The 23,376-nt window shown below is 36.7% G+C and overlaps 1 protein-coding gene across 1 annotated transcript; it reads right to left on the bottom strand.

Annotated features, from left to right (window-relative positions):
- Positions 1 to 1,601: 1,601 nt before the first annotated feature.
- LOC129278467 (uncharacterized) lies at positions 1,602 to 7,247 on the bottom strand. The gene has a single exon (XM_054914617.2). It carries the CDS (start codon positions 7,245 to 7,247, stop codon positions 1,602 to 1,604), a length of 5,646 nt encoding a protein of 1,881 aa, XP_054770592.2.
- Between the last annotated feature and the right edge of the window lie 16,129 nt (positions 7,248 to 23,376).

Genomic DNA, 23,376 nt, shown 5'->3' with positions numbered 1-23,376 from the left:
ATTGAGTTATCTATCATGGTTCTGTGCTTATTGAATGCACTTATACATAGATAATCTTATCATTGAACTTTAATTATTCTTAATTATTACTACATTAGATCGTTACATACCTCCTTTCTGCCTTCTTATGTGTATATTTTCATAATACACGTCGATGTCTCCAAAATAGACAGATTTCGTCAACTAAGTCGACTAGAATTCGAAAATGGTGCCATTTCCTGATAGCAAAATTAGTAGCCTGAAGATGGCGCTATTTAACTTCAACCAATCCAAATAATCGTTAAAAAAGATCAATCACTGAAACATGGCTCCTTTAAATTATTAATATAATTTACCAAATAATGATTGATCGAACTATCACAGATCGTCGATAATCTAAATATACTTTTTTTTCTATTTCAATAACCCCTCCAAAAAATTGCTCGTGCATTATCAACAACAATATGAAACTAATTTACATACTATGCATGTCGAACAGTCTTAAGATTAATTAAACATGTTATCAAATCAACACTGTATATAACCAGGTAATCAATCCCAAGTTACTTACTCTCAATGATATGCAGCACAATCTTATGAAAATTTTTGTTTCCTATTAAAATTTACTGACATTGACTGCCTTTTAAATGATCATATAGGTTTGCAACCAAATTCAAACTTAGCTCCAAAAGGTGAATTTGTTGAGGTCTTTCACCAACAATTAAACCAAATGCAACTAGCACAATCCAATTAATGTTTGTGTAATATCCTATCTACTTTGAATAAACAATATGTGTTGACATCACATGAGTTTGTGTCTTAATTCAAGTGCGAATAAATTCACTATCCTCTTGCTTATCTCAATTAACAATTTCATACTGATAAGCATAAATCTTTGTAAATTGTATGTAAAAAAAAAAAAACATAAAAACAATGCTCTTAATTAATATTCATATGTAAACAAAGGTTTCATAGTGAATCACACATATGCCCATTGACACTATAGTACACATTTCAGTCAATAATTTCTGGAATTCAACCGCTTTGGGAATTTAGCTATAAAAATGAATGTGATTTGCCTTTTACATTCCCTTTTTTTTTAAACAAATCAAATAAACACATTCCCAATTTGGAAAATTTTGGCTGCTGTATTACATTAACGTGTGAATTCCAGAGCATTGACTTGTTAATTCTGAAATAGTTGAAACATCAGAAATGACCTGTAAAGAGATAAATGGTTATTACATAGACAAATGCAATATATAAGTTCAATCAGTCTCAGTTCAGGCACTAATAAGGTCTGTAATAAATGAGTTTGTATAGTCTTTCATGCAGACCTTGAAGATATGAATAGTCTTGACTCTAGACTTCAAAATTATTTTTTTTGCTCCTGATGAATGTTGTGGCCTCCTTCTCAGACTTAATCAATGGAACATGCTGATATATTATTGAAAATTAATGCTTCTGGAAATATTCATATCAATTAGTCTCACTCACATACTTTTTTCAATAAATCTAGCTTTAATAAGGCTCATACTTTCTAGGCCTTCTCAACATTTTAATCCTAATTAAATGGATTCCCTACGTAAATGTTAGATGTCAGGTTCCTTGGCCGGGAATTCCTATTGGTCTTCTTGCGGTAACAGTAACACCAGTTTATGAATAGGACGCTCTAATTCTTGAAGAGGACCTTTACGCTTACCACTATTACCTATTCCGGGGTCTCCCAAGGTAAGTTTCACTTTGCGAATGTGTCCATCTTCAGATGGCAGGAGTTTGGCAACACGCGCTAGGGGCCACTGATTTCTTGGAGTATTGTTGTCCTTCAGAATGACAATGTCTCCAACACAAGCTTCGCGTTGTGGGCGTGTCCACTTCTGGCGGACCTGAAGGTTCTGAAGGAACTCCTTTCTCCATCTACTCCAGAATTCATTAATGAGGTGTTGTACTCTCCTCCATCGCTTTCTCGAGTAGATATCTGCATTCTGGAAGTTTCCTGGGGGAGGAAGGAACACTTTAGACTTCATTGTTATGAGGTGGTTTGGCGTCAGAGGTGCTGGATACGTTGGATCATTGAGATGAGTTACTGTCAATGGTCTGCTGTTGATGATAGCTGCAGCCTCACACATCAAGGTTCGTAGTGATTCATCATCCAGCTGCCTTCCAGATTGGTACAGGAGAGTATCTAGAACACTGCGAATAGAGCGTATCTGCCGCTCCCATACTCCTCCCATGTGGCTGGCAGAGGGAACGTTGAAGATAAAGTGAACATAATCACATCCGTCACTGAGAAGGCAGTCCTTTACCTTCTGATGATCCATTTCATGCCAGGCCCTTTTTAGTTCTGCCTCCGCTCCGACGAAGTTTGTCCCTCTATCACATCTTAGTTGTTGAACTGGTCCTCGGAGAGCTGTGAAACGACGAAATGCTTGAATGAATGAGTCAGTAGTCAAGCTGTTGAGTGTCTCGATGTGTACCGCCCGAGAGGCCATACATGTGAAGATAAGACCGTATCTCTTCAAATCCTTTCTACCTTCCTTAATCATCCAAGGTCCAAAACAGTCCATCCCACAATATGTGAATGGTGGAGCCTCTGTTACTCTGTCGGAAGGAAGATCTGACATTTTTTGGATTTGAGTTGGACTTCGTAGTTTCTGGCATATGACACATTTCCGTATGAGTTTTGATACTCGATTACTGCCTCCAAGAACCCAGAATCCATTCTCTCTGATTTGATTTAGCGTCATGCCTCTACCCTGATGTGCTGTCAATGCATGGCAATGACGAAGAATTATTTCTGTGATATGGTGGCTTTGAGGAAGGATTGCGGGATGCTTCCTTATGTACGAATCATCACCTCTTCGAATCCGTCCTCCTACCCTCAGGATATCATCTTTATCTAGGAAGGCATCTAGACCATGGAGACGGCTAGCTTTCTTTATCTGACGCTTCCTCTTTCTTTCAGTAAGACCCTGATCATTTTGGATAGATTTCAGAATCTGGATTTCATCTCCAAATGCTTCTCTTTGAACATGCTTCAGAATTTCAATCTCTGCTTGATGGAGATCCAGCACTGCAACATTAGCCTTGGTTAATGGATCGTCCTTTGCTTTCTTGGCATGTCTCTCTCTGCAGCGTTGTTTCAAACGTGAGATGAATATCAGGCAATATGCAACAGCCTTCCTTGCTACAAGCCAACTAGAGAAACGTTGAAGTCTGTGCAAGTCGAACCCATCTTCTCTGGATTGAGAGACATGTACTTGAGACCTTTTCACCTCTGGGTCATTGGGAAGAACATCGAATGTCTCTTTAACTTCATATGTGGGAATTGACTGTTCCCATAGCATTTTTGGTCCATGTAGCCATTTTGAGTCATTTAGCTGATTAACTGTTAGACCTCTGGATGCTTCATCAGCAGGGTTATTTTTTGACTCAATGTACTTCCACTCTGAAGGTCTGGAAAAGTCCCGGATCTGTTGAATCCTGTTGGCTACAAATACGTGAAAGCGTTTGTCAGTGTTATTTATGTAGCCAAGCACGACTCTGCTGTCAGTCCAGAACACATGTTCTGCATCATCAAATTTAAGCTCTGCTTCCAGAAATTTCTTAACCTTAGCGGCGACAACAGCAGCAGTCAATTCCAGGCGAGGTACTGTTACAGACTTCGAGGGTGCCACCCTGCTTTTTCCAATTACTAATGTACAATGTACTTTATCGTTTACATCAGTTAGTCTCATGTAAGTACATTGACCATATCCCGAGGTACTTGCATCAGTAAAGTAGTGAAATTGTATTGACTTTATTGACTTGAAGTTAGTAGGTTTGTAGCACCTAGGGATTGAGATGGATTCAAGTTGTAGTATGTCCTTTCTCCAATTTTCCCACTTTACTCGAAGATCGTCTGGAAGAGGATCGTCCCAGTCTGTGGACAGCTTGCAGAGTGCCTGGAGAATCTTCTTTCCTGTAAGCACTATTGGTGCTAACAATCCTAAGGGATCGTAAATAGACATAACTGTAGAAAGTATCCCTCGTCTGGTTAGTGGCTTGTCCTGAAGTGTGATTCTGAAGTTAAACGAGTCAGATTCAACACACCACTGGACTCCAAGAGCTCGCTCTAGTGGTAGGTCGTCATGAAGCAGATTAATCTCTCTGACGGTCTTTGCTCTATCTTCTTCTGGAACCGTTTGCAGTACCTCTCTTGAATTAGATACAAGCTTATGGAGATGGAGACCTCCCTTCTCACATAGTTTCTTGGTTCTGGATATCAGATCTACAGCTTGGTGTACTGTAGGCAAGGACTTCAAACCATCGTCCACGTAAAATTCTTGATGAATGAAGTCTCTTACATCTTCACCGAACTCAGCAGCATGGTCTGAAGCAGTTTGTCGGAGACCAAAGTTGGCACATCCCGGTGAGGAGGCTGCTCCAAATAGATGTACTTTCATCCTGAATTCATTTGGTACTTCGTCGTAATTACCATCCTTCCACCAGAGGAATCTGAGATAATCTCTGTCTTCCAAGTTGACTCTGAACTGGTGGAACATTTCTTGAATGTCACACATGAATGCGATGTGATCCAGTCTGAAGCGACAGAGTACTCCGACTAATTTATTCGTCAAGTCTGGTCCTGTGAGTAGGTGCGAATTTAACGACTCTCCTTTGCATTTCGCACTGCAGTCGAATACAACTCTCAGTTTATTTGGTTGAACTACCCCATGGTGTGGGATATACCACACTTTACCATCTGTGTTATGATCTGGTGCTGGTTCCGCATAACCCTTCTCCAGAAGAGTTTCCATTACCTTGGTGTACTTCTTGCGATACTCATCATTTTGCTTGAACTTTCTTCCAAGATGATCAAGTCGTCCCTTCGCAAGAACTCTGTTATTCGGCAACTTTGGCTTCTCATCCTTGAATGGCAAAGGCATTTCATAATGCCCATCGTCTAATTTGTGAATCTCATCTCTCATAATGTTCATAAACTTGACGTCATTTTGTGAGTATGCCACTCCTTCAGCCTTGGTATCAAGGAAATCAGCTTCCATCAATCTTGTCACTCTTGCAGGGGTGATCTCTTCCTTGACTGATGTGTTATGAGCAAACAACACATCCTTGTTTCCTGTTTTTAGCTCAGCAGGAATCTCACAGGCTGTCAATCGATGACTTACACCAACTGGATCATCCTCAAAGTTGTGTTCAATTTCTTTCACAGTACCCACAATGCTCCATCCTAAGTCTGTCTTTAGGCCATATGGACCATTAGGCCTATCATGATCAGGAGGAATGACATCTCTTGGTATGAGGGCTCTAGCACAGTCGTACCCAATCAACAAACCAATTTCACAATCTTGTAAGGGCAATAGGTTATGTGAAATCTTGGAAAGGTGAGGGATACTGGTCGCCATCTCTGGAGTGGGTATGTGATCATGATTTGCTGGTATGAACTGTCTGGTATAGGTTGATGGTAAAGCTATCCTCTGTTCTCCATCAAATGACCTGATAGAAAGACCCTCAATGCGTTCACTTGGTACTCTTTCATCCATAGCTGACATCGTTGAAAGAAGGAGACTTACAGGAGTTCCATGCAAATTCATCTCATTCTTGGTTTTCTCTAGCAGGAACGTGGTGTCGGATTGAGTGTCAAGTAATGCATAGATCATTCGCTCATCCGATGTGGTTGAGTGAGAAAGCCAGACAGGAACTATCATTGTACTCTTCGTAATGGTCAATCCAGCGTCAGAGTGTTGGCTAAATGAAGCATGAGACCATGACGACTGAGTTTCATTGGGTCTTGGATCTACCTCTAGTTCCTTCTTTGGTTCTGGTCTATTTCTGTTTTCATGTAGTAGAGATGGATGTCGTCCTTTGCAGATGTCACAGGTACTTCGTCGCCTACAAGCCTTAGACATGTGACCATACTTTAGGCAGCCGTAACATAGACCTTTCTCTCTTATGTGGCTTTTACGATCTGCCATGTTCTTTGACGCAAACTCAGTACATTCTTGTAGGGAGTGGTCCTTCTTGCAGCATGAACATGATTGTGGTTTAACTCTCTTCTCCCTTTCCCTGCTGCCTGAGTTTGGATACGTCACATTGGTTGAGAGGGTTCTGACATCTGATGTAGACTTCGTCTTGTTAGATGGTCCATCGATTTTGCCATGGAGGGAGGTAACAGGGTAGCATGCTACCTTAGCTTCTGCTTCGATAAATTTCGCAAATATCTGAAAGGGTGGAAACTGTCCATTCACATCTCTCCAATCGATAACCTTGCGTGACCATCGTGCAACGAGCCAGTCTGGCAATTTATACAAGATCTTTTGATTCTCCCTTTCGTCGTTTAGGTGGTGAAGGTTGCCAATCTTGTCCATGGCACTGACACATTGATGGAGGAAGTCTGACAGATTCCTCAGACCGATGGCATCCTTCGGAGATATCTTCGGCCATCGTTCCAATTTATCGCGAAAGGCATTTGCTATGATGAAGGGATCACCATATCTACTGGTGAGGGCCGTCATGGCTTCTCCATACGCCTTATCATTTCCAACTAGAGCATATCCTCGAACAAGTTCTAGAGGTTGACTTCTTAAGTATTTCTGTAAGTAGAAAAACCTATCCATAGGCTGAATGCCGCTTTGTTGGATCAAAACATCAAACGCGTGCTTCCACGCAGGAAAGGACATAGGATCTCCTGCAAATGTCACTGGTTCGGGCAATGGGAGCCTTGTCATCCGCATCTGTTCTATCAAGACCTTAACTGCGTCACCTTGAAGGTCATTTACATTCGGGTGGGTTTCTGGTTCAACGTCGCGGATGCCATTCACCCAATCTTGACAATCTTGCTGCTTCTCTGATACCACACGTACAGCATGAGATTTCTTCGACCTTTTTGTCGAAGTCCGTGATGAGGCAGTTCCTTCTCTTTGTGCGATCAAGACCTCAAGAGTTTGTTTCATCAGGTTGCTGTGCTCTTCCTCTACTTCATCTAGTTTACCGACACTGTCGTCATCAATCTTGGCAGTGGCACGAAGTGCCATCAACTCATCTTGTGTCAGTATCAACTTGTTTACATTGGTCTGTAGACAATCTCTAGTTTCTTGGATAGTCGAGGTAGCACTCTCGTCACCCAGCAGCACTCGAAGTTTATTTGCTGTGCGCCTCCAAGTCTTGATGAGGCTTTCAAACTCCTTTGATTTGATCTCGATTTGCCATAAGAGTCCCTTTTCCGTTGCTTTGGCTTCACGGTGTGGTCTACCTTCAGCCTCAGCCATGACGAAACTGTTTCCGAGGAGACGTCTAGACGTAAAAGGAGTTTTTACTGTAGCTGAAGCATCTCTAAAAAGGACAATTGGTCATTTCTTTGAGGTTCCAATCATTCTTTAATTCTTTCAAATGATCCATATACTCCGTATGCTCCGTAAAAACTGTATACAAATGAAACAAATCGAACGAATAATAAATCAACCGTTCACGAATATGCATGTTCAGAAAACAATGACCTTAATAAATATGCATATTACATTGTCCAATTATAACCCTTTGTCTTAACCTCAACTTTACATATTTCCATTATAATACCATGCTTTCATGCATTACATTATGCACATATACCTTATAATCTATCAGAAACTATAATTTCATATCTGTATTCTTCATGATTAAACTTATCTCATATTTGTTATCCTTCATCATTCAACTAAAGTCAAGATTTCTGACTGTTTGCATTCTTTGTAATTAAACTCTGTTCATAATAATAACATGTCTTAAACCTGTATAACTCTTCATTTCTAACTATACTTTTATCAGTATCAAAACAATTTTACATTGTATCAAACTTGCATTAACCTTCTCAATTTCTCCATGTCATGCACTTAATTAACTCATAATAGTACATCAACCTAACAGTGGCAAACGTTTGTTTACATTCTTTCATTTATGTGCATTTCGTTCGCGTGCCGTAATCTACATTACATAATAACAATTGGAATTTGCGAATCAACATTGCGTCGGCCGCCGAAATGTAATGTACATCGGCCTAATGTAAAGTACACACATTGAGTTATCTATCATGGTTCTGTGCTTATTGAATGCACTTATACATAGATAATCTTATCATTGAACTTTAATTATTCTTAATTATTACTACATTAGATCGTTACATACCTCCTTCCTGCCTTCTTATGTGTATATTTTCATAATACACGTCGATGTCTCCAAAATAGACAGATTTCGTCAACTAAGTCGACTAGAATTCGAAAATGGTGCCATTTCCTGATAGCAAAATTAGTAGCCTGAAGATGGCGCTATTTAACTTCAACCAATCCAAATAATCGTTAAAAAAGATCAATCACTGAAACACAGGATAAACATGATAAAGATAATGCTTGATAATTGGGAAGCTCAAAAATAAAAATTGAGATCCATTAAATAGGCTTTTTGTGCCATTTTCTGAAATGCAATATTTTTTTTTCTTATTCGAGTTATGTTCGATGGTGCTTTTTGGATAAACAGCATTTTGTGGCGGCTTTTCGAGAAAATCTACTAAAATTGCATTTTTTCAGCTCCCTTGATTCTCTGAACCTAATTAACTAGTAATTATGAATAACCAGACGAAGAAGGGTAAAAACGACTACAAGCTTCGGAGCAACCCTCGTCAAAATAAGCCAGGGAAAGAAGATTTTGTGAATCTGGGTGTGGCCGATGATTCTAACACGTCAGGCAAGGGATCTCCCTACGGCTCACCACGGTCCGCTTCCGCGGAATCCAGCCCTTCCGCCGTACACCAGCGATCGGACCCACCACTCTCTATGCAGTTCGATGTCTTTAAGCACGAAATAAAAGGTATGCTTTCTTCTTTAAATAAGAACATGAATGATAGATTCGATCACGTTTTGAGGGAACTATCCGGTTTTAAGCATGAACTTGAATGTGTTAAGACATCTGTTGTCGATATTACGGCTAGTTTATCTGACACCTCTGAAAGAGTTGGTCAACTCGAATCTGACAAGATTCCTAAACTATATGAACAACTGAAGAAAACTGAAAAAGAAATTGATGAAAAGCTCTTAAAGCTTGAGATCCATGATCGCAAGCTAAATCTCTTGGTCTAGGATTAGCCCCTACACCCAATGAAAATGTGTTTGAAACCCTCACTACGGTTTTCATGAACCTGCTGAATATCTCGCGAGACGTGGCCCAAAAAATTCAACTGGTAAACGCTCATCGTCTCCCGTCATCCCGTAGTAGCAACGTAGCGGCCCCGCGTAGCAACGCACCGCCAGCTATTATCGTACGTTTCGTCAAGATGGCTGACCGTGACCGGGTCCTCCAAGCGTTTGAACAACCGCGCCATGCTAGCGAGAGACAGGATCGTGAATCTCCACCGCAACGCATCGCAATTAGATCGGATTTGCCACCCAGCATGAAACGTGAGCGAGGTCGTCTGGCAGCGGCTGCGTACACACTCCGCAAGACACAGCATCTTGCCACAAGCATTCGAGTAGTTGGATCAAGAGTTGTTCTGGTTACCAGGAAACGAAGCAACAACGGCGAACCTCCTGCCAGATGGGTTGAGTGGAAAGAGTAACTTTGCTTCCGCCGGAAATCATGCCCACGTCAAGCCTATAGTGCCTGTGATGTCGTTATGATATTATTTAAGAAAAAAATGAAATGTTTTTGGAATCTACCTTGTTGTTTATTTCTACCTTCGCGAAAGCTGTGTTACATTCTCTACGTAGAATAAGTAATATCAGCTTATTCATGTTATTCATGCAAGGAAATTTTAGGGCCTCTGAAAATTCTAATCTGAATTTACGAAATGAAATCTACACTCTAAAAAAAGTCATACTCGGTTCGAAGCTCGAGCCTATATATATATGATGCTACACCACAAGACAGGAATATTGCTACAGAATATTTTCTTCTAAGTTGAAGCATGAAGTTGATCGCTGCTACAAAAATTACTTTGTTCTTTTGATAAAATGTTCTCTTCGCTATCATTACTGGCAGTGCACTTTACTTCATACTGCTTTTTTTACTGGCATTACACTTGAACTTTAATTAATCTTATGCCGCTGAAAATGTCTGGTGTAATAATATCTGACCATTTTCTTGGAAAACCTAGAAAAAGGAAAAAATAGATATTTCAGTAAGTTTTTACCTTTAAACTCAGAAATATTTAAAAACTGATGCTCTAAGCTTGAGTAAGAGTGTAATTGTAGCATTATTGTCTTTACACAAGAGAAGAAACTAATATGTTTTTTTTTTATATAAGACCTCTGAATTACTGCAAATGTAAGATGATGCAACTTGTATCTGATATTCTTGCTAAGAGGAACATTTACTCCACTGTTGAGAATAAAAGGATTTTGTTTTTGCTTTTTTCTGTAAAATCTTATTGGTCACCTTCATGTCATTACTTCACATAATTAATATATTGATTTGATACTTGAAGTGGAATTCCACAGAACTAAGTTCACTTGATTTAACGAGTTATCTTTAATGTTTCTGCAATATTTTTTTTCTTAGGAAACAAATATTCCCCAATGGATATATTCTGAAGTTGTTCTTTCGACTTGATGTTCCCAGATTTTACATACGATTTCCTGTGTGTAACTACCAAAATAGTTTTAGCCATTTTGTATTTCTTACCATCTTGATTCTATAACGCCAAACATAAACACGGAATGCTCATGATTATCTTAAAGGTAAATGCTAGTTTTGGTAACGATATCAAAATGAGTTCGTACAGAATCCAATGAAATGACCACCAAAGTGTCTGTTTGTATAAATAAAACGCATGTGCCAAAGGATTCTGGAAGAAATTGTGTAATTGCTGAGAAATCAGCAAATAAGCACAGGATTCGGGTAGAGCGTCGGGCCCGACGCTCAAAGCAATAATTATACGCTGTCCCACATGCGCTTATCTGTGTTGGGGAAGTTCAGTCTGAACATTTTTCAGCGTAGATTTCAAGATTTCACAAAGTCCAGTTTATGTAACTGTACCAGATCTAGATCCTCGATGATATACTGACAATTAAGCCTGGTTTTACAGACTTTCTCATGAAATCAGAGTTTACTGCAACTACTGGAATTTCTCTTTAACTGATAACTCTTGAAAACGGCGTTTGGTTTTGATAATTGTAGAATTTTTCTTTTGCAGATTTGTATGTTCACACGTAAAAAAACTTGTAAAATGATCCTTGACTTGGGTGTAAGCATGAAGGTTTTCTTGAAAGGAGTTTTTTTTTGGTAATACCAACACCATATTTCAACAGGAGGGCCAATTTATTTATTTTTTTTTTCATCAGCAATTAGGATTACGTGATACTATTGAAAATGAATTTTTCTTTCTTTCTTTATGAAAAAAATATTCACTTTCTGAGGCAACAAAAATGTATATTTGTAGCCGTAGCTGTTATGAATTATTCTTATAGACGGAATATACGATAATGTAAACATACTTTGTCCTTTTAATATTTTATAATGAAAATTATGTGTACTAACAACTTTCATTCGACTATAATAGTCTAGAGGATGATCAGGTAGAATTTTGCTACTGCATTTCTTTTTTAAACTTCACTTGACAGAATAATTCTAAACTGATGCTGAGGTTGAATTATAGACTGTATTTGTCCTCCTGTGATCATGGTGATATTACATTGACTATTTATATGCAGAAGGGGTCAAGCTGTCGTCATAGGCATTTGATCTTTTTTTTTGCCATACTTTGAATTAATATATAGCATTTTCCAGATGTTTCAATTAACTTCGAATTGAAGTGTTATAGTAAGACTGTATGTCATCCTGTAAACTATCAATTGATATTTAGGCCTATATATAAGGAGCTAAATTCTGGCCTGTGATATTCGTTTTCAGAAGTCTTGGAAATCAGTTTGCTTTATTTCCACTTGTGATCTAGCCTCAACTCTGGTCTAAAATGATTTTATGTGATATTATTAATATCATTTGATGGTGAATTGCTTTTTTTTCTTGTTTTTTTAATCATGGCCGACATTCACCACAGTGAGTTGTTCTCATTAATGATCGCTTGTGAGATCATTCTCCCTGTTCTTTTTTTCTACTATTAGGCCCATTTCTTTAATATAAAGCATGGTGTATAAGCCCATTCAGTGCGCCTATCATCCGGGCCACATTCTGACCCTTTTTTAATACAATCATTTTGCATATGGATTTTCATTTTGTTTGTTTCTCACGTATAGCATGGCAAATTCATGCGTAGCGTGTATCCATTACTCCGATTTTAACTACCATGCCTACTCAAGTTGGCCTACTACGATATAATTTCTCCCATATGACATGGAAACGAAATGGATGTGTTGTACTGATGATTTTGATTTTATTTGGTATTGAGCATGCAGTGCTTCTTTTTTAATTGTAGGGAGAGATGGACACACTGAATTTGCATACTGTGTAAACACTTCATGAGCCTGATGACATGCAGCAAGCTCACGTTTATTTACTACAATTTTTTTACTTTTCATTAATGTTCAATATCTTGCAATAAAATCAAGATAGTGTCTAACTTGTAACTGGTAATTTGAATCTATTTCACAAGCTAGTAAGATTTTGTTGGGAACCGCTCAACCGTGTTATATATTACTTTTTGGTCTCCACAGGAGGCCATCAACTTTAAAAGGACTCACGTGCAGTTTGTTTAGGTTCCCAATTGGATCTGATTGGTTTGTGTGTTTAATTCACAAGGGTTGCTGGCAAATGCCTGATTATTTTTGTTTGTGTGTGCTGCCATCTAATCATTTCCCGCCGACTCCAGATTTTCCTTTCTATTTTCGTCTGTTGTATTACGTGTTTCTGTGTTCTGTGTTCGTTCACCCGTCTCTGTGTTTGTTTGTTATGTAACTGTTCTGCACATTCTTTTCATTTACAGATTCTTCCTTCTTTCTTTTTTTTAAGATGACTACAAACAACAATGCTCCTTTTCACAACTTGCATAATGATGAATTTTTTGACACTTTTCAGTCTGATCTAAATACCAATTTCAATGAAAACTCTAACAATTTTTTCATAGTTTTATTGCCCAGTCCATGAACTCCTTAAACAATAATCTTGATTCTGTTTCCGATCCAAATGACAGTACTTATCAGCATGCACCTTCTTTATATTACACTGAAAGCCAGATTGCAACTAAACAATTAAACAACACTAACGATTTTTTTTATGTTACACTGCAACATTCGTAGTGCCAACAAAAATTTTGATTCATTGCGTTCCCTTCTCCTTAACTCGAAGCTTAACTGTTCGGTTATAGGTTTATCAGAAACCTGGTTCACTCCGGGTACTGAATTATCATTTTTTTTTCAATCCCTGGCTTTAATTTGATTACTAATAACAGGACAGACAAAACAGGTGGCGGTGTATGCATGTATATTTCTGAACGGTATGAGTATAAATTAAGACCTGATCTGAACCGCATGGATAATTCTATCGAAACTTTATTTATTGAAGTAATTGTTCCAAATGACAAGAACATTGTAGTTGGAGTTGTATACAGACCCCCTAACTGTCTACGTGATGACTTTTTTATCAATTTCAGTGAATAATTAAACCATCCCGTCATGCTTAATAAAAATTGTTTTTTACTAGGTGATTATAATGCAGACCTCTTAAAATATGATTCTGATTCATTTACTCAAAATTTCATGGATTTATTACTTACAGCAGGTTTTTTTACCAGCAATTACTAAACCTACCAGAATTTCTGGAAACTCAGCTACTTTGATTGATAATGTATTCACGAATGCACGGGGTGCGCTGTCATCTGGTATAATTCTTTCTGAATTATCAGACCATTTTCCTGTATTTTTACATTTTAATCTCAATACCAACCTTTGGGTGAACTTAAATTCTTGTATCTCACAACTTGATTTTTCTGAACATAATATGGGGCAATTCAAACAAGAGCTAGAAAACACAGACTGGTCGGGAATCTTCCCTTTACAAAATGCTAACGATGCATTTGATTCCTTCATGAGTATTATTTCTTCTAAGATGGATCTTTGTTTTCCTTTGATACGGAAAAAAAGATCAAACTACAAAAAGATTCCAAGATCCCCATGGATCTCCAAGGGCATTTTACGATCCATTAATAGGAAAAATAATCTTTATTTAAAATCTATTGTTAAACCATGTGATAAGAATAAAAAAAGATACACAGACTACAAAAACATTCCTACTGGAATACTTAGGAAAAGTAAGAATATTTATTTTTGCAACCAGTTTCACTTATACAAAAATGATATACAAAATACCTGGAAAATAATCAAGGAAGTCTTGCAAGGTAAAACTAAAAAATCTACTGTTTCCAAAATAAATGTTGATGGTAATTTTATAGAAGATCCACATACATTGGCAAACACTTTTAATAATTATTTTTCTAGTATTGGCCCAAATCTTGCCAGAGGTATTCCTAACCCCAGAAAACACTTCAGAGATTTCCTTCGTGACCCCAACCCAAATTCAATTTATTTTATTCCTACAGATGAGGCGGAAATTGCGAACATAATTCATAACTTAAAAAATAAGCAAAGTCGTGGTCATGATGGTATTAATAATATCTTGTTAAAGAAGAATTGTGAGTTAATTGCTAAGCCCTTGACATATATTTATAATTTATGCATGTCTACCGGTGTTGTACCTTCATCACTGAAACTAGCTCGTGTTATTCCTGTATTTAAGAAAGGTGACAGTACGGTGTTAGGTAATTATCGACCAATATCCCTATTAACATGTTTGTCTAAAGTTCTTGAAAAACTTATATTTGTTCGCACATCGAAATTCTTTAATATTAGTCCAGGATAGAAGGGGTCGAACCTTGTTTTTTTATATATACAATGTTTTTTTTATGGTTTCTTGTCAATTCGAGGGTGCTGATTCCGAATCTGAATGATGCCACTCGTGTAACCTTGAGCATTTTCTGCAAATTGGCAAAATCCAATATGGCCGCCAAAATATTCAAATTACCCATGAAAATCATAAAATTGTCCACACATTGGCTTTAAAGTACATGCAATTGTGCTGCCGGAGTGAAATAATATCTGAAAAAAATATTTTTGTCAAAATATTTATTTTCTTGATATCAAAATGGCCGCCATCATAGACCCCTGTACAATATGAATGGGGAAAATCAATTTTTACAAAACTGAGCACTGAAATGCAAGTAATTATGATCTATGAGTGAAGCAATGTCTGTAAACATGATTGCTAACGATGTGTATCATTTGTTATGTCAGTTATGTGATAAATCCTGTATTTTTATATTCAAAATGGCCTTCAAAAGCCCTAACACTATTATGTACAATGTGAATGGTGACACACAAAAATCACAAGAGTGAGCACTAAAATGCATTTTGCTGAGATAAACGAGTGGAATACTGACTAAAAACATTATTGTTAACGAAATTTATTATTTAACATGCCATGTATGTGATAAACCCTGTATTTTGATATTTAATATGACCGCCAAAGGCCCTAAAATTATGATCTACGATGTGAGAGAGGACAAAAACAATCACAGGGTGAGCACTAAAACGTTTTTTTTTTGTGGTAAATTAGTGGAATACTGTCTTCAAATATAATTTGCAACGAAATATATTATTCGGGTTTCATATTTGTATTAAATATTGTATTTTGACTTTCAAAATGGCCGCCAAAAGACATTGACTGTATTATGTACAATCGATCTGGGAAACCAATTTTCACATGAGTCAGCACCATAACATGCATATAATTGTGATTTAAGAGTAAAATATTGTCTGAAAACATAATTCCTAACAAGATATATCATTCATTCTGCCAGGTAGGTGATAAATAATGTATTTTGAAAGTCAAAATGGCCGCTACAGGCCCTAACGGTAGGCCTATTATGTACTTTGTGAATGGGAACATATAATTTTAACAGAATTTGGCTTTGCTTGACTAAATGGTGTTGCATGTATGAGTGAAATATCGTCTGAAAATATGATTTTGTAACCAAATAGATAATTTCTTATGTTATTTAGGTGATAAATGCTATATTTAAATTTCAAAATGGCTGCAATATGTTTCTTTGTGGAAATTATCTTTCCCCATTCAAATTTTACATATTAAGATAAGGGACTATGTCGGCCATTTTTCATTTTTAAAAGGCTGCATTCATCACCTTTATGACACAAGCTATGATATATTTCGTTAGAAATCATTGGGTTTAGACAATACTTAACACTTACATCAAAATTAAGCCATTTTCATAGTAAAAATTTTGTCAAAACTATCTGTCCCCAGTTACAATGTACATACTACTTTGGGCTATGGCAGCAATTTTGAATTTCAAAGTAAGGCCTTTAATACCTTCTCAACCATTATGTGATGTATTTAGCCAGAAATCATGTTCAAGACCAAATTTTACCCATACATCACATAGTTACGTGCGTTTTTGGTTCTCATTCTGGTGATGATTAGTTTCCCTATACGCATGTTACAGAATTTGTAGGGGCTTGTGCGGCCGTTTTGAAAGTCAAAATACAGTATTTATCACCTATGGGAGAGAAAATGTTATATTTCATTAAAAAAATCACGTTTTCAAACAATATTTTCCTTATACAACAGAATTATATGGATTTCATAGTCAGGCAAATCCTAATTCTTTCAAAAGTATTTGTCCCCATTTACATTGTAGATAATACTGTAAGGGCCCATAGGGGCCATTTTGAATTTTACAATACAGCATTTATCTCATGCATGAAAAATGAAATGATATGTTTCGCCAGAAATCATGTGTTTAGACAATATTTCACTCGTATAGATTACAATTACATTCATTTTATTGTTTTTACTCTTGTGAAAATTAGTTTCTTCATTCGCTTTGTTCATAATACAGATAGGGCCTATGGCAGCCATTTTGAATGTCAACATGCAGCATAATTACCGAAATTGCAAGGGAAATGATATGTTTCGTTAGAAATCCTTGTTGTCAGACAGTGTTACACCAATATTTCGCAGTTATTGGCATTTTAAAGTCAAACAAATTCAAAGGTTGTGAAAATTATTTGTCCCCTTTTATATATTGTACACAGTATAAGGGGTCTATGACAGCCATTTTGAATATCATAATACAGCATTTATCACATTAGATAGTATACAAATGACATAGTTTTGTTAATAGTCATGTTTTCATACAGTAGTACACTCGCAGGTCACAATCACATGCAATAATAGTGCTCAGTCTTGATTGAAAAAATATTTTCCCCATTCATATTCTACATAATAAAGTATACAGGGGTTATGGCGGCCATTTTGAATATCAATGAAATAAATATTTTGTCAATATCGCTTTTCCAATTGGTATTTCACTTCTGCACAACAACTACATGCATTTTATAGCTAATGTGTTGGCAATTTTATGATTTTCATGGGTAATTTGCATATTTTGGCGGCCATATTGGATTTTGCCAATTTGCGGGAAATGCTCAAGGTTACAAGAGTGGCATCATTCAGATTCGGAATCAGCACCCTCGAATTGACAAGAAACCATCAAAAAACATTGTATATCTAAAAAAACAAGGTTCGACCCCTTGTCTATGGGGCCTATCCTGGACTATATGCATGATTTATTTTATCCTTTACAATTTGGCTTTCGTGAGAATCATAATACTACACATGCTTTATTAACTATAGTTGACAAGATTGCTAGGGGAATCGACAATTTTGAGCATACTGTTGGGGTGTTCCTGGACTTCTCCAAGGCTTTTGATACCATTAATCATGAAATATTATTATACAAACTTAATTATTATGGAGTCAGAGGAATAGCCTTGGAGTGGTTCAGGAACTACTTAGACAATAGAAAACAATTTGTCTCTATCGAAAATACTATCTCCGAAACAGAAATGGTTAACTGTGGTGTTCCGCAGGGCTCTATCTTGGGTCCCCTACTTTTCCTTATATATATTAATGATTTTTGCAAGTCTTCCAATATTTTATCTTTTACATTGTTTGCTGACGACTCTAATATTTTTTTCTCCCACAAGGATCCACGCCATTTACTTGCCACCATTAATCATGAACTCGAACAGGTTTCAGAATGGATCAAAGCCAATAAATTATCACTTAATCTTCAAAAAACAAACTATATGCTCTTCAGTAATATTATAGATGATCTTCCAGGCAATGTTATTTTTGAAAATACTAGCATACAAAGAGTTAACAGTACTAAGTTTCTTGGTATAACTATTGGCAGCAATTTATCATGGAAGGAACACGTAGATAACATTTGTAAAATAATTTCGAGAAATATTGGTATCATAAATAAAATAAAATTTTTCTTCCCAACCCATATATTATTTAATTTGTATTCATCTTTGATTCTGCCGCACTTAAACTATGGCATAATAGCTTGGGGGAATTGTGCTGACTACCTCGTCAACAGAATTCTACTTTTACAGAAAAAGGCTTTGCGTATTATTTGTCATACAGATTTTCGTGCACACACTGATGTACTTTTCTACAATCATAATATTTTGAAGGTCGGTGATTTATATAGTTATAATCTTGGAAAGCTTATGTATACTTTAGATAGAAATGAACTACCAAATATTTTTTATTCCATGTTCACTTAAAATGTCAATATTCATCATTATCCAACAAGGTCCGCCGGACTTTTTCACCCACCAAGAGCTAGAACCATCCTTCTGAATAAAACATTTATTTTTACCGGTACACAACTTTGGAACTCTCTTTTGGAATCCGTGCGCAATAAACCGACACATTTTAGTTTCAGTAATGGGTTAAATAAAATTCTTCTCCACAAATGTAAACCGCAGATATCCAACGTCTCTACTTAAGCAGCATTCTCTTTTTGTTTTTATTTTTTTCTTATTTTTTATTCCCCTCTCCTCACATTTTCATCTTCTCTTTCTATTCTTAATGTGCAGATGTCTTGTTTGTTTTGTCTGTTCTGGTCTTTTGGCTTGTTATCTGTAGTGTTTTTTTTTTTGTTTTTTTTTCTCTGTCCTGTTTTGTCCTGTCTTGTCCTCTTCGGTACACTGTCTTTGTTTTGTTTTGTGTTTTTTTTCTCTCTGTTAATATTCCCTCTTGTCTTGTTAAATTTATCTTACATACAATATTTGAATCGTTATCTTGTATATATATATATATTTGTATACCATGGGTATGAATATATTGTCTTGATTGTATTAATTTTTGTATATTGCATAAACATACGAAGCTTGACCCCATTAGTAGTCTTCAAATATTTTATTGAACATTGTTAATTTATATTTGTATTTGATAAATTTTAATCAGTTATTTATTTCAGGGGACTCACATAAACAAGCGAAGCTTTCCGGTGAGTTCCCTTTTTTTCATTTCTGTTATTCATATTGTGTTTTGTTCCTACTTACTTTGTCAATTTGTTTGAAATGAAGAAAAAAATAAATTCAATCAATCAGTCAATCAATCAATGTATGAAGAGAGAGACATTTTTTTTCTTTCAATCTTTATTGATCAAAAAATAATCACAGTACAAATCAAACAAATCAAAAATATATTTACATGATTAAACAGAGCAGCATTTACGTACATGTAGGTATATACTTGTCAAGACAGATACATAGAACAAATTAGATATCAAATCTCCACTTTTTAAAATGTACAGGTAATTTACCATTTTTCTTTGCCAAAACATATTCAATATCCTTAATACCTTTGATACGAGCTTTGAATTCCAACATATTGGGGGTTTTGTTATTAAATTTACAAAAGTGAACATAATATTTAAAAGCAAGGAAAATGAATGTTAGAAAATTATCACCTTGAATACCAAAAATCTTTACAAAGGGGGAAAGGATAATATTCGAATGTTGTTTTTGGTTTATTATAGATAAAAGATCGTCCCATACAATGTTAACCACCGGACAATCACAAAATATATGTACAATTGTTTCAGGGTCTCTTTTACAGAATGAACAGTTTGGGGAATCTTTTCTCTTGATTTTAGATAAAAAAGCATTAAGGGCAATTGTCTTATGAAACACCTTGAAATAAAATGATCTGAGGCGGCTATCAATAGTACTCTTAAAATTCAGCATATGTATTTTCGGGGACATCCCGATTTACCGCGGGTCCGATAGACCGCGGGTCCGATAGACCGCGGGTCCGTTAGACCGCGGGTCCGATAGACCGCGGGTCCGATAGTCCGCGGGTCCGATAGACCGCGGTGTGTGTAAAATTATGATCAGGATCTATTGAATTCCAATGTCATCAAGAGGTCCAAAGGTCAAATCATACGAGGCCATGGGGTTCTATCAAGTGCGGATCCATGGGGGGGGGGGCCGAGGGGAAACTGCCTCACCCCCAGCTCAAAAAGAGGGGGTAGAGGGGAAAAGGGAGAGAATAAAAAAGAAAGAGGAAGATGGGAAAAGAAGAGAATAGAAAAGAGAGTAAGAAGGAGAAAGGAAGAGAAGAAAAAAAAGAGAAGAAAAAGGGGAAAGGAAAGACATAGAAAAAGGGAGAAGAAAAGGGGAAAGAAGAGAAAAAAGAGAGGGGGGAAAAGGAAGAGAAGAAAAGAAAGGAGAAAGGAAAAGGAGGAAAAAGAAAAAAAAGAGGAAGGAAGAGAAGAATATTTAAATAGAGAGGAAGATGGGAAGAAAGATAAGAAAAAATAGAGATGGAGGAAGAGGCCGGGGAAAAGAAGAGAAGAAAGAGAGAGAGGGAGGAAGGGGTGGGAGAGAAGAACAAAAATATTAAAAGAGAAAAAAGGGGAAAGGGAAGAAAAAAAGGGAGAAGTAAAGGGGGAAAGAGAAAAAAGTGGAAGAGGGAAAAGAAAGAAAAGAACGGAGTAAGGAAAAGGGGAAAAAGAAGAAAAACAGAGGGAGGAAGAGAATAATATTTAAAGAGAGAGGAAGATGGGAAGAAAGATAAGAAAAGAGAGAGAGAGAGGAAAAGAGAAGAAAAAAGAGAGAGTAAGGGGGAAGAGAGGAAAAAACGAGAAAATAGAGAGGAAAAGAGGGAAAGAAAAGACAGAAAAAAGAGAAGAAAAGGGGGAAAGAAAAGAGGGGGAAAAAGAGAAGAAAAGAAAGAAAAGGAGATGGGAAACGAAAGAGGGAGATATTGACCTGGACGTCGATTTGATGGCGCCAAAATGACGTTCGAACTATGGGGCGCCGAACTGATGTTTGAACTGGGAGGGGGGCGCCAAATTGATGTTCGAACTATGGGAGCGCTAATTTGAATTTTGACAATAATGCGACAAATACATGTTTCAGAGAGGGGAGGGAGGGCAAAGTTATATTTCACATGGGGGCGCCAAGTTTATGTTCAACCGAGGGCTAGAGGGCTTCATGCAAATTCATTTTCGACCGGGGCTCAACATTGCTCGTATTGCCTGTTTATACTGAAATATATGTCCTGCCCAAAAAACTTAAATTAATGCGGCTGAATTAAAATATCCCGTTTTTACGATAACAGACAAAAACAATGTTTTCGAGTTTTAAGTCTGTTTAGCGAGATAGATACCCTGTTCAGGCTCACAAAAAAGGGCTATTATCAAATTCAGCTCGCGCTACGCGCTCGCAATATTTGATTAATGAGGTATGCATCCTCTGCTTCAATCCCACATGTAATTGTTAGTGTTTTTCAAGTCAACATACATAGGCCGATCCAGGGGGCAAAGATTTTGCCCCCCCCCCCCATGGTGGCGCAAAAAAGGGGTAAGAAACAGAAAAAAAGAAGAGAAAGGGACAGGCAATTAGAATAGGAATTATACCTTAGTCCTTCTTAAGTCAGTATATAAAAAAATTGAGCTCGCGCTTCGAGCTGGCATCAATAAAATTGTTTAGTTATATACGCATCCCGACCTTACAGATTTTTATGCTAACGAGAAGCACAAGCTGAAAATATTTGATATTCTAACCTGACAACTGAAAATGTATTTTTCATTTAATCATTATAAAAGTTTTCAGCTAGCACTTCGCGGTCGCATTCATTTCTTAATAGATATGCATCGTGTTCATCATAACAACTACTAACATAGGCGGATCGAGGCCAACCTCCCCCCTATTGACAGAGCAAATAAATTGGGAAAAACGGTAAAATAAAAAAAGGGGAAAGAAAGGAAAAACAAGAAGACGAAACATAAAAGGAGGAAGACGAGTGAATAAAATAAGGTCAGGAGAAGACTTGGAAAACAATTTTTGAAAATATTTAATGTCACTATATTAAAGCTTCGCTCGCGCATCGCGCTCGCAATGCCTGTTCGATGAGATACATATCTTGCTCAATAGGCTGATATGTCTATATTTTATATCAATATACAAAACATAATTCAGCTCGGACATCGATCTTTCATTTTGTTTTATTTACCAATTTATGTTTTTAAGTGCTCTGGAAAATTTCCGTTTTATGGTTTGAATCAACATTTGCAACATTTTGTGCGCTCGCACTATTTGCCAAGTAGGCCTACCTATTGTATTTTTGTTTTTCATATAAGATTATCTAAATATACCTTTTCAGGTGTCTCGATCGTAAAAAATAATAAAGGCCTATGAGCTAGCGCTGCCTATATATTAATTATATAACAAACTACTCAAATCCCCTCATTAAAACATTCCGGATCGCGATTTGCGCTCGCATTATGTGCTAAAATTATATCAACCAAAGAATCCTATTCATGATTACAAAAATACTTAAAATATCCAGTTTTCAGGCCAAATGCACTGTCAACAAATTTCACACACTCATTAGGCTTAATATGAAATAAAATTTGTATGAATTCATAACAACTAAATTGTCCCTTTTTCAGAAATAAATATTAACAAGTTTTAGGAAAAGAAATAGAAGATAGTCATCATTCTTATATGATGACAAAATGTCCTTAGGCCTAAAATGTCTCGATCCTAGGTCAAAATAATAATAAAATATCAGCTCGCGCTTCGCGCTCGCATTATTTATATAGTTCTATCAAATTTTCCTATATACACAGTGTTGTAAACAGTGCTTAAATTGACCCTTTTCATATCGGAGTTTCAAATATTATTTTCAGCTCGGGCTCTGCGCTCGCATTATTGATTTTTATGATGAAAAATTAAATGTATTCAGATTGCCAGGATTCTGTCTAACTCTAAAACACGCACACGCATGTTTTTTTAGATACAAAGCTTGATCTTATTCAAAACGTGCTAAAATTATCCAGTTTCGAATCAGAATATCAAAAATTTTCAGCTCTCGCTTTGTGCTCGCATTATTATTGTAGGAAGATACCAAAAATTACCCATCCTTTTTCATGATTGACAAACATGAATCGAATGTCCCATTGGGGATTTGAAATCTCATCTTTTTAGGTTGGAATATAAAAAATGTTCAGCTCGCGCTTCGCGCTCGCATTTGTTG

Source organism: Lytechinus pictus, chromosome 9 (genome assembly GCF_037042905.1).
Source record: "Lytechinus pictus isolate F3 Inbred chromosome 9, Lp3.0, whole genome shotgun sequence".
NCBI classification, from domain to species: domain Eukaryota; kingdom Metazoa; phylum Echinodermata; class Echinoidea; order Temnopleuroida; family Toxopneustidae; genus Lytechinus; species Lytechinus pictus.
This window is presented reverse-complemented; position numbering and strand designations above follow the sequence as displayed.